Source organism: Dromiciops gliroides, chromosome 1 (genome assembly GCF_019393635.1).
Source record: "Dromiciops gliroides isolate mDroGli1 chromosome 1, mDroGli1.pri, whole genome shotgun sequence".
Classification (NCBI taxonomy): Eukaryota; Metazoa; Chordata; class Mammalia; order Microbiotheria; family Microbiotheriidae; genus Dromiciops; species Dromiciops gliroides.
This window is the reverse complement of record NC_057861.1, coordinates 627,332,621-627,349,232: the sequence shown is the minus strand read 5'-3', so window position 1 is coordinate 627,349,232 and position 16,612 is coordinate 627,332,621. Positions and strand designations below refer to the sequence as shown.

The following is a 16,612-nucleotide window of genomic DNA, read 5'->3' as shown; positions in this document are numbered from 1 at the left end:
TACCACTGGATCTGCATTCAGATCTGTCCCTATATAAAAGTTCAAAAGGCCATTGCTCCTTGAGAATCCTCAGTTTTGTCCTCTGTAAAATGAGGAGGTTGGCCTGGGTGGGTGGATCCTTGTAATCCCTAAACTCTAGGAGGCTAAACCAATCCCATGTCCTCATTTAGTCCAGCACAATATGACGAGCCCCCATGGGAGGCCACCAAGATGCCCAAGGAGGGGTGGATCAACCCAGATTGGAAATGAGCTTCTTTGTTAATCAGGAGTGGGATCAAGCCCATGAGTGGCCACAGCACTTCCTACCTGTATGAGATAACAGACACTCAGGCTCCAAAAAAGGGAGGCTATGATTTGAACTCAAATGATTTTGAGACTCCTTGGGTGGGGACAGCTAGATGGCGCAGTGGATAGAGCACTGGCCCTGGAGCAGGAGTACCTGAGTTCAAATCCAGCCTCAGACACTTAACACTTACTAGCTGTGTGACCCTGGGCAAGTCACTTAACCCCAATTGCCTCACTAAAAAAAAAAAAAAAAGACTCCTTGGGCTCTGACAACCTGGGACTTTTCTTTCTCTGTGAATGACTATTCACCATAAAGGATTTTGTCACGCTAATCCAGTTAGTTAATGTAGACACCTTGTACTCTTTTTTTTTTCCCCACAGACCCAGCCTGTACCTAACCCTATTGCCTACTATTTGCATCAGTCCCCCTGGTGGTTTCACCAATTTGAGACCTTGAGCAATCATTTCATCGAGCTCCTGGTGCCATTTTTTATCTTTCTGGGACGCCGCATGTGTATTATTCATGGAATTCTGCAGATCCTCTTCCAGGTGAGTTTTTTTAGTATGCTCTCCCCTTGTTGGTGCTTTTTCAAAAAGTATGGAAGCAACCTGTTATTTTTAGAAGGAGTCTCATTTCTTTGGTATGGAGATCGGTAAGTCAGAGGCAAGTCTTGGTTGCTGTAGACTTGACTTACACCTGACAGGCAGGCTCCTTCCTGTCTCTTTGGGGCCTCATTTCCTTTCTGCAGCCATCTTCCCAGAGTTCTGTGAAGAATTGGGAAGGAGTGACCCACAGCCTGCTGAAAGTTGTCCTTTTCCTTAGGAAATATCAAAGGAGCTGGAGTTGAGGGCCAATGAATTCTTCCTGGCTGTTTGTTTCCCTTAGCTTTTGGCTAAATGGTGGCTTAACGGCATCCTCAGATGCTTTCTTACCTTCCTTGGAATGAGGGAAGGACCCATTTCCTTACAGAAAGGTCTGGCCAGGACTTTTAAAGATGCCTCGGGCCTCCCTAGAGAACAGGTCACTATGGAATACCTCCCTTGGGTATGTGGATGGGAGTGACTTTCTCCAGAGTTGTCTTGCAGGCTGGCAGCTGTCCAGGGTGACATCACACCCCTGAAAGTCAACCTTGAGAGTTGATTTGAGCTCTCTGGCTAGAGCCTTGTAAAAAGGACTTCAGAAATAAAAAATTCAAATTGATGTTAGGGAGGCCTCTAGGGATTTGCTAATGGATACAGGACCTTTCACGTCTAGGTCATCAGTTCAAATCCAGCCTAAATTGCTAGCGACTGAAAGTCATCACTGTGTGATGGTTGGAAGGGGAAGCCTGTATGAAGTGAGTTATTGATGTCAGTGGTGCTCCCACCAGGCAGTGGTCCCCCTTGTAATTGACACTAATTGGCCCCCTGGTTGGCAGACTCAGCTCAGGGATGGGGGTGGGGGCAGGGGGAAGAAAGCAGGTCTGCCTGCACCGTGGGGACCATGCTGCCTCCTGATCCTCAGCACGAGCCCTCCAGGTCAGTAGTGAGTCCTGAGCTGGGAGGGACGCTAAGGTGGAATGCTCAGCCTTGGGTCTTCCTCCAGCACCCCGGCCTGGGGACTCAGAAATAGAGGTATTTCATTTCCAGGGCTGTGGAAACTAGCTCTTTCCACTAACCTTAAAGATGAAACAACAGGAGGCATATGAAGGGGGGGCGGGCGGAGGAAGGCAGGAACAATCACTCCTTGGGCTTTTCTTTTGGAATCCCACATCCTGTCCTTTGTCAGCAGGACATATAGCACAGCACATGGACAGCCCTGATCTGGCAGAAAAGCAAAGACCCTGCCGGGCACTGGGTTTGATTTTTCTTTGCACTCACCCTGGTTCATGGGGAGCTCCGGCATTTATTACCATCTCAATGTGGTTTTCTGTATGAAGCAGTTAAGACAAAGGGTAAGAGACAAATGCCAGACCTGCTGTCCCACAGAAGGCCAAATGGTACAGAATAATTTCATGGTAAATCCAAACAGTGTAGCCTGTAGCCAGCTACTCTGTGTAATGCGAGCCCAGACCTTCAGGTGATCCCTACATTTCAAATACTCAGGTGATTATGACTGCCAAGCAGATTTGCCCAGTTGCTGGCACTGACGTTGTTCCCCCTTTCTAAATGCAATTTTTTTCCTCATATATTTGTAGTTTAATGCTTCACTTGCCCCATCAGCCATTTTCAAATGAGTGGAATTGTAACCAGCAATAGCCAATGAGCTCGTTTATTTATTTAAAAAAAATTTTTTTTGGTGGGGTAATGAGGGTTAAGTGACTTGCCCAGGCTCACACAGCTAGTGAGTGTCAAGTGTCTAAGGCTGGATTTGAACTCAGGTCCTCCTGACTCCAGGGCCAGTGCTTTATCCACTGTGTCACCTAGCTGTTCCTTAATGAGCTCATTTCTGAGCACACAGTTTTGTGAAGGACTGGGATGGATTAATGTCAAGGATATTGTGCTATGTCATTTACCCCAGTTGTTTTCATCTATTTATTGCCATTAGAGTCATATTATTGTGCCTGGTGTCTACTGCCTGCAGTATGTCATAAATACAGTAGAACATGTGGATAAAGCTAAAAGGTTTTGCCAAGAAATTAACTCTGTATTCTTGATTGTGACACTCTCATTGAAGAATACTTTTTAAAGTAAATTGAATGGGGGCAGCTAGGTGGCACAGTGGATAAAGCACCAGCCCTGGATTCAGGAGGACCTGAGTTCAAATCTGGCTTCAGACACTTGACACTTACTAGCTGTGTGACCCTGGGCAAGTCACTTAACCCCCACATTGACCCGCAAAAAAAAAAATACTTAAAGTAAATTGCTTGGGGGCAGCTAGGTGGATAAAGCACTGGCCCTGGATTCAGGAGGACCTGAGTTCAAATCTGGCCTCAGACACTTGACACTTACTAGCTGTGTGACCCTGGGCAAGTCACTTAACCCTCATTGCCCCACCAAAAAAAAGAACCAAAACAAAACAAAAACTTATTAAAGTAAATTGCTTAAGGTTTTTGGATTAGGTACAAAAAATGGATTGGTAGTTTTTCTTGCAGTGTAAGTCACAGTTATCAGTTGTAGGATACATGCCCAGACACTGTAAGGACAAGTATGGAGAACGAATCACTAAAAATTATTGGGTAGGAGACGAGAAGTGAAATTGAAGGGGGATGTGCCATCATTGGGGTTTTGGGGTTGCTGAAGGCATGACCTTGGGTGTCATCTTCATTTCTGGCCACTTTCATCAGAGGCCCATCCTGCAGGGGGTTAGGGCCAAGGACTCTTCACCAGAAAGGTCCCTGCCAGCCTGCTCTACTGCAGATGGGACAGTAGGACGAGGGTCTAAAGGAGCTCCCTGGCAACCATAGGCCAGAGTACTCTTTGGCCCTTTCTGTTTCTAGCCCACCATGCATGGGGCTGGGAGAGGCAGGGGTAGCTGCTGAGGGGCCATTCAGTCCCACAGCCCCCATGCCTTTTCTCTACCCTTGGTCCCATGTAGGGAGTGTGTCCTGAAGTGGGGGTTGGGGAACTTAAGACTATGGTTGGGAGGTGCAGGAGCCCTGAGTTATGTTTTGCTTTTACCTTTGGGAGGCCACAGAAAGATTTAACTAATAATTAGTGAGCTAATTATTTATTACCCTCTCCTGGGGAGGTAACAAATTATTTATTAAAGAAGGTTTCACTACTTTAAAATCATTAGAATATGCATAATAAGCTTATATTTTGATAGAAAAACACTTCATAAACTGTGAGGACCTAACAAGTGCCCTGTGTTGCAATCCCCATTTTATAGAGGAGACAACTGAGGCTAAGAGAGAGAAAACATGACTTGTTTACACTTAACTGAGTCAGAGATCCGGGATCTTCTGACTCTAAATCCATGGTTCTTTTCACTTTCACGGAGGTGCATTTGAACAAGCTTATTTAAACAACTGTCCTCTAAGGACATTTGCTATTAGGCATTATTCAGCACTTTGAGAAACTTGGAAAAGGCCACTAAAGAGTTATGGAGAAAATTTCCATTTTGCTTCTACTTCCTTCTCCTGGGATGTCCCCTTTGGTAAGAGTAGGGGGAGTAGAGGGGAGGAAAGTTATGGGGGAAGGGTTATTTGTTATTTTATTGGTGTGGTGACATAATGGAAAGAACATTGGTTCTGAAGGCAGAGGACTTAGGTTCAAACCTTACCTATCGCATTTACTACCAGTGTGTCCTTGGGTAAACAACTTGACCTCTCTTGGCCTCAGTTTCCTCATCTGTAAAATGAGGGGGTTGAAGTAGATAGTCTGCAATGTCTTCTGGATCTTTGATGATCCTTTCATTTTTTACACCATTTATTTCTCTATCTACTTATGCCCTACCCAACTGAAAACTACTCTAGCCCAAGCTGACCTACAAAATGACAGTACATATGACTTTCTGCATCTTCAATCCCCTGTATCTTCACTTCAGGAGTTCTTAACATGGGCATCTGTGAACTTCTTTGTAGAAAATATTTGGATAACTGTATTTCAATATAATTGGTTTTCTTATAATCCAAGGCATTTAAAAACACGATTCTAAGGGGTCCATTAGCTTCAACAGACTGCCACAGGGACCCAGGACACAAACTAGGTTGAGGAATAAAGTAGGTTTTCCAGAACCAAGATCAGTTTTTGCAATTAATCTGAATTCACAATTCTGATGCTGTCTTCCTTTACATTATTATAGTAATTGTATATTGATCTCTTATATCTAAATTCTTCATTCTGTATCAGTTCACATGAGACTTACCATGTCTCTCCAAATTCCTTGTAGACATTATTTCTTGTGGTATTGTTATTTCTTAGTCTCTTTCATTTCTAAATAACAATTTGTGCAACCATGCCCATTTAATGGGCACACTTTATTTCTAGTTTGTTAACTTCCCCAAAAAGTGAAGCTATGAATATCTTGGCCCACATGGGATCTTTCTTTCTGTCTTTGACCTTTTTGGGTAGAGGCCCTAGAGTGCAGTCACTTCCTGAGATTCCTTTAGAGATCATCAAGATTTCCCCAAAGAAGTAGGAAGTGGGACCAATAGCATAAGTAGGGAATGGCATTTCATTTGGATGAGAGCATTTTCAGTTCAACTTAAAGTCTCCAAAGTCTAGATAAAAAAAAAAAAACAGATTAAAAGTATCTTTTGAAAGCTAGGCCTTCCGCGTCAGCATGCAAAGGGGGTGGATTGAACCTGTCCAGCTCAGTCGGTTCCTCTGTTGTTTGGCCATTGACAGATGGTTTGCTTTCCCTGTTCTAGGGCACAGAATGAAAGAAAAGCACTTTCCTCATGGCCTGCCAATTTTGACTTTGTGGCAGTTTTGAGGTTTTGCATCATGATATTGTTTCTGTAAATGTTCTAAACATGTCAAATTGTGGCTACAGCTTTTATCCTTTAAATTTAAGTCCTAAATCAGATATTCCCTAAGAGATGGTCTGGGGTCATGGTCCAGGGGCTCCATCTAAAGTGACAGGTAATGCCCTAGACTGTCTATCCCACAGACCTGGCTTCCAGGCCCAGATCTGCCCTTGCCTTCATTGCTCCATAATCATAGGTAGACACGTGAATTTAGCTTCGTCAGTTTCAGCTTTATTTGTCTATAAAAAAGAGATGAGCTCCCTTACGGAGCTCCTAAGTACAAGACAGTACTTGGTCCATGAGTGGCTCCAGAGTGTTAATTCACCTCCCCAAGTGGGCATCTTATGCCCAGAGAAGGATTTGGGCATGCAGAGCCTCCATGACATGTCCAGCTGGGCAGAGAGAGGAACCTTGCATGAATTTCTGCTGGAAGCCATGCCTTTAAAACTGAAAGCATGCTTTGTGCAGAGCAGATAGGAAACAAAGTAATGTGATCCTAACTGACACAAATAGGAACAAACCATATAGAACACAAAGGATTAGGAAGTCTGTCTTTTTTTTTATCATAAAAGTATTTTATTATTTTCTAGTTACATGTAGAGATAGTTTTCAACATTTTTTATAAGATTTCAAGTTTCAAATTTTTCTTCCTCCCCCCTCCCCAAGACAGTAAGCAATCTGATATAGGTTTTATATGTACAATCACATTAAACATATTTCAGCATTAGTCATGCTGTAAAAGAAGAATTAGAGTAAAAAGGAAAAACCTCAAAAAAGAAAAAATAGAAATAGTATGGTTCAATCTGCATCTAGATCCCACAGTTGTTTTTTTTTTCTGGATTTGGAGAGCATTTTTCATCATGAGTCCTTTGGAATTATCTTGGACCATTGTACTGCTGAGAAGATTCAAGTCTATCACAGTTGATCAACACACAATGTTGTTGGTACTGTGTACAATGTTCTCCTGGTTCTGCTTCTCTCAGTCAACATCAGTTCATGCAAGTCCTTCCAGGTTTCTCTGAAATCTGCCTATTCATTGTTTCTTATAGCACAATAGTATTCCATTACATTCATATACCACAACTTGTTCAGCCATTCCCCAATTGATGGGCATCCCCTCAATTTCCAATTCTGTGCCACCACAAAAAGAGCAGCTATAAATATTTTTGTACATGTGCATCCTTTTCCCTTTTTTATGATCTCTTTGGGATACAGACCTAGCAGTGGTACTACTGGGTCAAAGGGTATGCACAGCTTTATAGCCCTTTGGGCATAGTTCCAAATTGCTCTCCAGAATGGTTGGATCAGTTCACAGCTCCACCAATAATGCATTAGTGTTCCAATTTTTCCACAGCTTCTCCAACATTTATTATTTTCTTTTTTTGTCATATTAGCCAATCTGTTAGGTATGAGGTGGTACCTCAGAGTTGTTTTAATATGCATTTCTCTAATCAGTAGTGGTTTAGAGCATTTTTTCATATGGCAATAGATAGCTTTGATTTCTTCATCTGAAAACTGCCTGTTCATATCCTTTGACCATTTCTCAATTGGGGAATGACTTGGATTCTTATAAATTTGATTTAGTTCTCGATATATTTTAGAAATGAGGCCTTTATCAGAAGTACTGACTATAAATATTTTTTCCCAGTTTTCTGCCTCCCTTCTAATTTTGGATGCATTGCTTCTATTTGTACAAAAACTTTTTAATGTAATCAAAATCATCCATTTTGCATTTCACAATATTCTCTATCTCTTGTTTGGTCATAAACTCTTCTCCTTTGCATAAATCTGAGAGGTATACTATTCCTTCCTCTCCTAATTTACCTATGGTATCCCCTTTTATGTCTAAATCATGTACCCATTTTGACCTTATTTTAGTATAAGGTGTAAGATGTTGGTCTATGCCTAGTTTCTGCCATACTGTCTTCCAGTTTTCCCAGCAGTTTTTGTCAAATTCTGATTTCCTATCCCAGAAGCTGGAGTCTTTGGGTTTATCAAATAGTACATTACTAAAGTAATTTACTACTGTGTCTCCTGTGCCTAACCTATTCCATTGATCCACCACTCTATTTCTTAGCCAGTACCAAATAGTTTGGTGGCTGCGGCTTTATAGTAAAGCTTCGGATTTAGTACAGCTAGCCCACCAGGGAAGTCTATCTTACTAGTAAGCCACTTCCCTTTCTGGCCCTAGGGGTTTGGATTATACATTATGTATTTTTATTGATAAATGTTTAAACACAACATACAGATGCCCATTATATTCCCAATTGACTCTTTTTTTTTTTTTTATAGTGAGGCAATTGGGATTAAGTGACTTGCGAAAGTCACACAGCTAGTAAGTGTTAAGTGTCTGAGGCCGGATTTGAACTCAGGTACTCCTGACTCCAGGGCCAGTACTCTATCCACTGCGCCATCTAGCTGCCCCCCCCCCCCAATTGACTCTTACACTATAAAAATCTCTCAAACAGTTCAACAAAATGGTTGTGAGATAGGGTGGAATGAGCCCTGGATTGAGAGTCCAAGAACCTCCTTTGGAAGACCCTCTCTACCATTTATAGTCATATGGCCTTGGGAAAGTGTTTTTTCCCTCTCTGTGCCTCTGTTGCATCATTTATATATATATATATCACGGGGCAATGGAGGTTAAGTGACTTGCCCAGGGTCCACAGCTAGTAAGTGTCAAGTGTCTGAGGCTGGATTTGAACTCAGGTACTCCTGAATCCAGGTGCTTTATCCACTACGCCACCTAGCTGCCCCCTGTTGCATCATTTATAATATAAGGAAGTTAGTATGAATGGCCACTAAGCTCCCTTACAGATCTGAATCTGTGATGCTATAGATATTGAAGTGATTGTAACTGATTATAATGCAACTTTACACTTTATTATTTTTACATTTATTTAAAAAAAGCATTTGTGCATCATAAATCAATGTCATCCAGTTTTTGTTATCTGTTTGGCTGCCATTAAAGTTTTATTTAAATAGTTATGGTAATTGTATATATTGTTCTTGTGTAGATGTTTTGTTCATTCAATATTACTTCATATGTCTTCTATATTTCTTTGAAATCCTTTTGGCACAGTACTTTTCCAATGTATTCATAGGCCACAAATTGTTTTGCCATTCCTTAATCATTGCTAGTACAATAGTGTCTGCTATAAATATTTTCAGACTGATAACTTTTTTATCTTGTCAGTAACTTCCATGGAATATAAAATTAATAGTGAGATCTCTGGGTCAAGGGTATGATTTTTTTCTAAAAACATTTACCTAAGTCCAAGAACCTTTCCAAAAGGATCCATAGCCTTCTTGAAAGTGAGATGATCTGTTTTTCTACATCCCTAACATTTTAATCAATTTAATGCACACAAGGGAATAATTCAAGATAGTTTTAGTTTACAATTTACTATTATTCATGATTTTGAGCACTTTTTAGATGATTCTTTACAGCTTAGGTTTCTTCCTCTGAGAACTTCTGTGTCCTTTATCATCTATTGGGGAATGGATTCTTAGAGACTTGTGTCAATTCCCTATAGAGTTTTTAGATGATCTTTAAAAGTCCTTCTAACTCTAATGATATGCCTCAAATTCCAGACCCTGTTAGCTCTCTGAGATTATTTCTTTTGTGCATAAATGTGCCATTAGTCTCTGAGAAACCTGTCCATCTGCAGGCCAGTTTCCAGTCTTGGCACTGCCTATGCCACCTCCCGAGCACCCAGTTCCAAGCTTTGCTTTTGGCCACTCACCTGGAACCAGATTCAGATGGGGCCCAACTTCCTTTCAAGGTTTTCTGACATAGCCAGCCAGACATTCTTCCCAGCAACCCCAGCGACCCTGAACGATCAATGCAACTGTTTGCTGCAGGGGGAATGAAAAAGAGACCAATTTAGGAAGGTGTAATGGTGCTGGAGGAAAAAAAAAAATAGGAAATTCTGCACTTCATAAAGATGTGTAATGATATATTGATTGTAAATATGGGGATCCAACTAGCTTTTCATTGGCATTTTATTGATACTGGGCAAGTGACTGACTTTATTTCAGTCCGATGGGGGAGTTTGCAGAGGAGAAAGGGATCCAGTGTAGTGTACAGCTCTGGAATATTTATGGCATTTCAACTCCAACTTGTTTATTCAGTATTTATGGCTGTTTTCTTCATTCTGAATGACTTTTATTGACAATAGGCCGACTCTGCAAAGGAAGCAATAAACTTTAATGTTGATATGCCACTTAATTTTTGCTTTTCATGATTTGAATTGACATTATATGCCGAGTTTATTAGACATTTTATAATTGTTATTGGAGTCACGGTGGCTAGGCTAAATACGTGTATTTTTCCAGATTACTATTAGTCTACAAGAGTATGGCTTTGTCTGGAGTCTCTGAGAAGGCACAACAGAAAGAACACAAGAGTGTGAACTTTCTTTTTTGACCATTACACCTCTGTCCTGAAGTCCTAACCACATTTACACCTTGGGTTGGGGGTGGGTAATAGCTAGAAAACAAGGAACTGTAAGCAGTTGGTGGTGGAACTTTAAGGATGATACAAATGGAATATGATGAAACCCTTATGTGTAGTTTTACTGCATTTGCCTTCAGTCAGCCAGCATATGCTGAGTCCTTACTATGGGCTAGACATGGTATCAAGCATGATCAAAGGTAAAAGGAAGATTAGGCTCAAATGATTTTGTGTATGGGAAATTTCTTTAAAACTTGAAAAGGACTACATAAATGTGATAGAAAGCCATAAAAAGTCAAAGCAAGAAGGGACTTTAGAGGTCATCTTGTCTGACCCCTCATTTAATGAGGAGAAACTGAAGCACAGAGAGAAGCAATGGCATAACCATGGCTATACGGCCTATTTATAAGATGTAAGTAAGTCAAAGAACTGTGATTTGGGCAGTTTGAGACTTTTCTTTACCAGAACAGATCACAGATAGTGGCCCATCTATCACTTAGTAGATAGCCTTAGAGAACTGTCTGAGGGTCACAGAAGTTACAAGATTTGCCCACAGGGACGAGAGAGCAGAGATGAGATTTGAACCTAAATCCATATAACTCCCAATTTGCTGTCCACGACGTCATGCTGCCTATGGTGATGATGATGACATTCAGGTTTGTTGACTGATGAATATGGTATATACTGAGGCTTCAAAGACCTTATAGCTTTTTTACAGATAGAATATACACATGTGAAAAGATTAATACCACCCAGCAGAATATACTAAATGCCCTGTGGAATATATAAACAATGAGCAGGAATATGTAAACAATGTAGCAGCATTCATGTGTATGCTATAAGGTGTGGTTCCCTTATCGGGCTGTTACTTGTTACTCATTCTTATTCTACCCAATTCTAAGGCAATCTAAGGATATTTAATATCTTTCCTGATTGCTAAAATTGTAGCCTTTCTTGTTAATCAATAATTTTGCTCTAAGCCCCCACCCCAAATTATTAAATGTTTAATTGTTAAGTATTAATTACTTAACTGAAGACTGAAGACATCTCTTTTCCCATAAGCAATTGTTTATCTCTATATATAACAAACCCCATAATCTCCTGATCTTAAAATTATTTGTAGGGTCACAAATAATTTGCCATTAACCATCTAGCTCAGCATTCTCTTTTATTCAGAATTGCTATATAATGAGGCAAAGATAAAACAAAAACCTCTTTTCCTGATACCATTCGCTGCTATCTTATTACTATCTAACCCAGGCCTACCTAGCCTGAGTGCAGCGGGGAAACGGGAATATTCTTCCTACTTCCACACACTCCAAAAAAGCATAGATACAAAGAGATAGTCACCTAAGGAAGAAGCAGCTTCAAGAAAAATGATTCCTGGAAGAAGAGAAGAAAGTTAGACTTATACAGAGAGGAACACATCTTGGAACTCCAACTGATCAACTTGCCTAGCAGAGATGTTGCATGTAAGGGAAGCTGTGTGAGGACTCTAGAAAGAGCAAAATGACTTAGAGGAATTATGAGTTATTTGCCCTTGCCACACATGTAGCCTACAGCTATGCCCCACTATCATTGATCTTTAAAATGAAGCCCACTTATTTACACTCTATGTATTTGTGGGACATTGTTCCCCAGGTTTGTGGGAGGGATAGTTTGAATCAGCTGTCATCAGAGATTTATGGGGGCTCATGACTTCCGAGGTAGGCTAATAAACTAACCTAGAAGCTGTTAGAGTAGCAGCCATCATTTGTCAAACCAACATTAAAGTTTGTGTAGAAGATGGAGCATTGACCCAAAGGGGGTACCGTACATAGAGAAGTAAGAACAAGATAATTTGAGGAGGAAGAGTATTTAAAACTGGGAAGATCAGGAAAGGTTTCAGTTACTTGAGCTGAGTTTTAAAGGAAGCCAAAGATTGTAAGAAGCAGGGGTGAATAAAAAACACACTCCAGGGAAGGGGGTAGCTTTGCAGAGGCACACACGGGATGTAATGCCAAGTTTGGAGGTAAAGTCTGTTTATCTTGAATGGGATATCCATTAAGGGGAGTCATGCAAAATAAGTCTTGGAAAGTTGGTTGGAACATCAGATTGTGCAGGGTTTGAAATAGCAAACTCAGGAATTTTATATTATCTTAGGGACAATAACAAACCACTGAGAAAATTTGAGCAGGTGAATTACATGGTCAGACGTGTTGATTGAAGAAGAAAAGGGTGGATACAAGGAAACCCATTGAGAATTGTTGTAGTAAATGCAAGTGACAAATGATCATGCCTTTAACTAGTGTGTTGGTTGTGTGATTGGAGAGTAGGGGAATATGTTAGAGATATTGTGGAGGTAGATGTTACAAGATTTAACAACTATTATCAATTAAGATCAATCAACAAGCATTCGTTAAGTACTTAGATGTGGCACTCACTGTACTAAGTTCTGGGGATACAAAGACAAAAGTGAAATGGTCCCTACCCTCAAGAAGGTTACATTCTTATGGGAAAGACTTGTACATATATAAGTACAGTGCACATTCTGGGCTCACTCCCAACTAATATTCACTGGGGACAGTTTTGGTCCCCAGAGGGCAGCTACCACATCTCTCCTTGGGGTTCTAGGAATAACCCTATGAGGTTGTGACTTCCTGATATTATCACCTGCAATCTTCCATCTGATATACCCCCAGTACAGATGAACCAGTTGCTACCTCGCTAATGTCAATGAACTAATTACTATCAATTAGCTAATAATAATAATTAGATAGCATTTATATGGGACCTTATGATTTACAAAGAGATGATTTTATCTCTTTTCCAAAGAAATATATAGTGAATAGATATAGTAAGGACTGAAATATAAAAATATCTCTTCAAAAGTCTGTGATACCATCTCCCACAATGGATAGAAAAGTATGTGGAAGGGAGTAAAGTGTAAGAAGACAGGAAAGGTAGGAAGGAATCAGATAATGAAGGTCTTTAAAAGTCAAACAAAGGATTTTTATATTTGATCCTCTAGGCAATTGACCACTGGAAGTTATTTAGAGTGGAGGGTGGAGGGATGAAGAGGTGACATGGCCAGAGAGTGGAGTGGATGGAGGAGACTTAAGACAGGGAGAACAAGCAGAAAGCTATTACATGAGCCCAGACATAAGGTGATAGAGATCTGTACCAGGATGCTAGCAATGCCAAAGGAGACCTATACCACAGATGGCAGAAAGGGAGAATCAACAGGACTTGGCACCACATTCACTATGGGGGTAGAGGAGAAGATGATAAAGCCTTTAGAAAGATAAGATAAGAGAACCTAGAACAGATGCTTGAGGAAGACCCATGGTTAATGGGGGCAAGATAGCAAACCAGTAGAGGATGTTGAATGGTTAGAAATAGGAGAACCAAGAAAAATTCAATGTCATGTAAATCATGAGCAAAGGAAGGGTTGGTTAACAGTATCAGAAACAAACTGTAAGAGTGAGAGGTCAAGTAAAATAAAGACTGATGAAAACACATTGGATTTAGCCATTAAGAAAATCAAAGGTAACTTGGAGCTTTCATGGAGTTAAGAAATAAGTCAGAAATGGGGTCATGAAAACAAATATAAATGATACGGCTGTAATTCCCCTTACACTACAGAAGCCTAGAAAGATTTCTCCCTTTATAGTAGCCCTAAGCACTGAGAAAGCTAACTTTGTTGAAGGATTTCTCAGTATAAAGTAGATCTCAGTAAGTGATACAGTGCAGAGGAGTATGTGCCTAAACTTATTAGTCAACCAACAAGCATTCATTAAGTGTTTACTATATCCTGGAAGTCTATTTCTGGCTTAGCTACTAATTAGTTTGTGTGACCCTGGGCAAGTCACTCTCTGGGCCTTAATTTCATTATCTATATAATTTTGGATTTGACTAGATATGTGAGGTCCCAGACCAAACATTCTCTGATTCAAAAAGCTGTGAAGGACTCAGAAAACCATTCAAGATACATTAGGAAAAGTTTATCTTATTTAAAATTCGAACAAAACAACATTTCTAATGTATGACCAAAGGTGTTGGTTTGCTAAGGCTAATGCACATTAAGTTATCCCCAATGAAATGATAGTGCCCAGATTACATTGTTCAGGATCAAAGGTGAAGCAAGAGAAAATGTCAGAGGAGTTCAGAGCAGCCAACCCTCATCAGCAGTTGATCCCCATGGCCAGCTCAAACTGCTCCTGAGGCCTGAGCACAGCTGCTCACTGCTTCTGCCAAAGAGCCAGGTGGCTCTTCTGGGATCAGATCTTTCCCCAACTTGGCAATGAGATCCTGCATTGCCAGCCACACTGATGTATATTTGGGGGCAGGAGAGGAAGGGGAGAAACCATGTCCTTTAGTACTACCTACTACCTTTGGCTGCTGAGAAAAGAGTTAAGGGAACACCAGTGGTCTTACTGATGGCACATTTGTGGATGTGGCCACTTGGAAACACATGGGCACCATAAGTAGTCAGCAGGAAAATAAACATTGAAAATAAAGCAGTTGGTTTTTGTTAAGGAATAATCAAAACAGGGGTTTGGGTCTTTTTCCAAGTACTTAATTCTAACTAGCATAGAGGGCCATGGGGAATCACCTCTTTCAGCAGTTCCCATATAAGGAAAAGGATACAGCATATCCCCATTTGTTACCTTCTTTCATTGTTGTCCCAAGGAGGGAGGGAAGACCTGTGCAGCTCCATATAGGGCTCAGCAGCATTAACAGATTTCACCTGTCATTTGTCTCTATAGAAATAGGGCAGCCAAGTTGCCCTCTAGTCACTTTCTGCTTTTTTTTTTTAATTTAATCAAGCAGTGTTTTGCTTTGGGGACAGGGATTGGTTGGATTCAAGAGCCATAGTGAGTTAGGACAAGTGACTTTTGACAAATTCAGATCTGAGCACACCCTGAATGGTCCCATCATCCTCCAGTTTCAGACCACTTGTCCAGGGAAGCAAAGGGTGACTTCACTGATGGAAAAAAAAATCATTTATGCTATGAGATAGGTTTTGCTTTGGGGTGTCCTGAGAGGAAAAGGTCAGTACACCTATACTGCCCCACCTGATTCCTTTGTAATTCTGACAGATGATCTTTGTGTTAAGGTAAGGGCAGAATTTACTGTGTTTGTGACATAAACTACTGCCTATGCCCCTCCCAAAGTCTCTTTCTCTCCACTTGGAACCCAAATTCCAACCTAGAGAACCCAACTACAAGTATAAAGCCAACTGGAATTGACAGTGTTGTCCCTAAAGCATGGTTTGAAGCATTTACAATATGTAGCAATGTTGACCCCAAAGCAGAAATAAAATGAAATAGATAGTTTAACTTTTCAACATCATTAGGAATTTATTGTAAGCAGGTGCCAGACGCGCAAATTGTGGCTGCCAACAGTAAAAATTGAGCAGAGACTTTTAGACTTTTAACTCCGTCCCCAATCCACTCTGTAGTGCACTTGAATCCCATAAAACCAGTGACCTCAAATAAGAAGAAAACTGTCATTGTAGGGGCACAGGGCCTGGCACCTAGTCAGTGCTTAATAACTGTTGCTTCGTTCATTCACCTGTTTTAGCAATTTTGCAAATAGAGTAGCTGGAAGTTGGGAGGGAGAGCTGGTACCCTCTCCTTTTCTCTCTTACTGTAACTAGCCGAAGGAATGGCGGAGTCCCAGCCTGGGTTCCATGGGGGAATCAACAGCAATGAAAACCAGCCCTGCTGCTTTGTGGGTGTCGTCCTTCCTATATATCCGGCTCCCAGAATCCTGAAGCCACATGTTTCTGAGTATCTTAGCTTGCGTTAGCAAACACGGCTCTTGGCTGCCTGAACTGACCTGTAAAATTATACCACTTGGCAAGGCTTTTGGGAAGAGAAGCAGAAGGAAAACCCAAGGGGGAGGAGGGGAATATGGCCTTGTCCTCCCAACCACTGTGTGCTAGCTGCTCTGATTTCAGGCAGGGGAAATGCCATCACGTTTCTCCCCCTCCAGTTGGGTTTCTAGCACCTCCATGGTCTCAGAACTCCCAGTTAGCAGGAACAACAGCAACATGGTTTGGTCAAGAAAAGAATAGACTGTCCTACAGTCCTGACCCTACCACTTGCCATCTGTGTAATTGTGTGCTTGTCCTTTCTCTGTGTATGTCCATATGCTCATCTGTAAAATGAGGGGTACTTGGACTAAATGATGACTGAGTTCCCTTCCATTCTTGGCATTCTATATTCTGAGTATATTTACAGATCCTAATATTCTGTGTTCTATATTCTGGGATCCCCACCAGCTCTGATCTCCTCTGACCTCCAAATAGCATGGGAGAACACAGCAATAGGATTTCTTCAACAAACAGGCTTCTCTTTAGCTCCAGAATAAAATTATAAATTTCCAGGCTAGAAGGAACCTCAGAAGTAATATGGTCCGGGGCAGCTAGGTGGCACAGTGGATAGAGCACCTGCCCTGGAGTAGTCAGGAGGACCTGAGTTCAAATCCGGCC

The 16,612-nt window shown here is 41.1% G+C and overlaps 1 protein-coding gene across 1 annotated transcript in view; it reads left to right on the top strand.

Annotated features, from left to right (window-relative positions):
* Nucleotides 1-16,612, top strand: part of LMF1 (lipase maturation factor 1) — a 710,851-nt gene that overhangs the window by 532,942 nt on the left and 161,297 nt on the right. Inside the window, 1 exon segment of the mRNA XM_043976446.1 lies at nucleotides 667-834. Coding sequence (XP_043832381.1) covers nucleotides 667-834 — 168 coding nt within the window.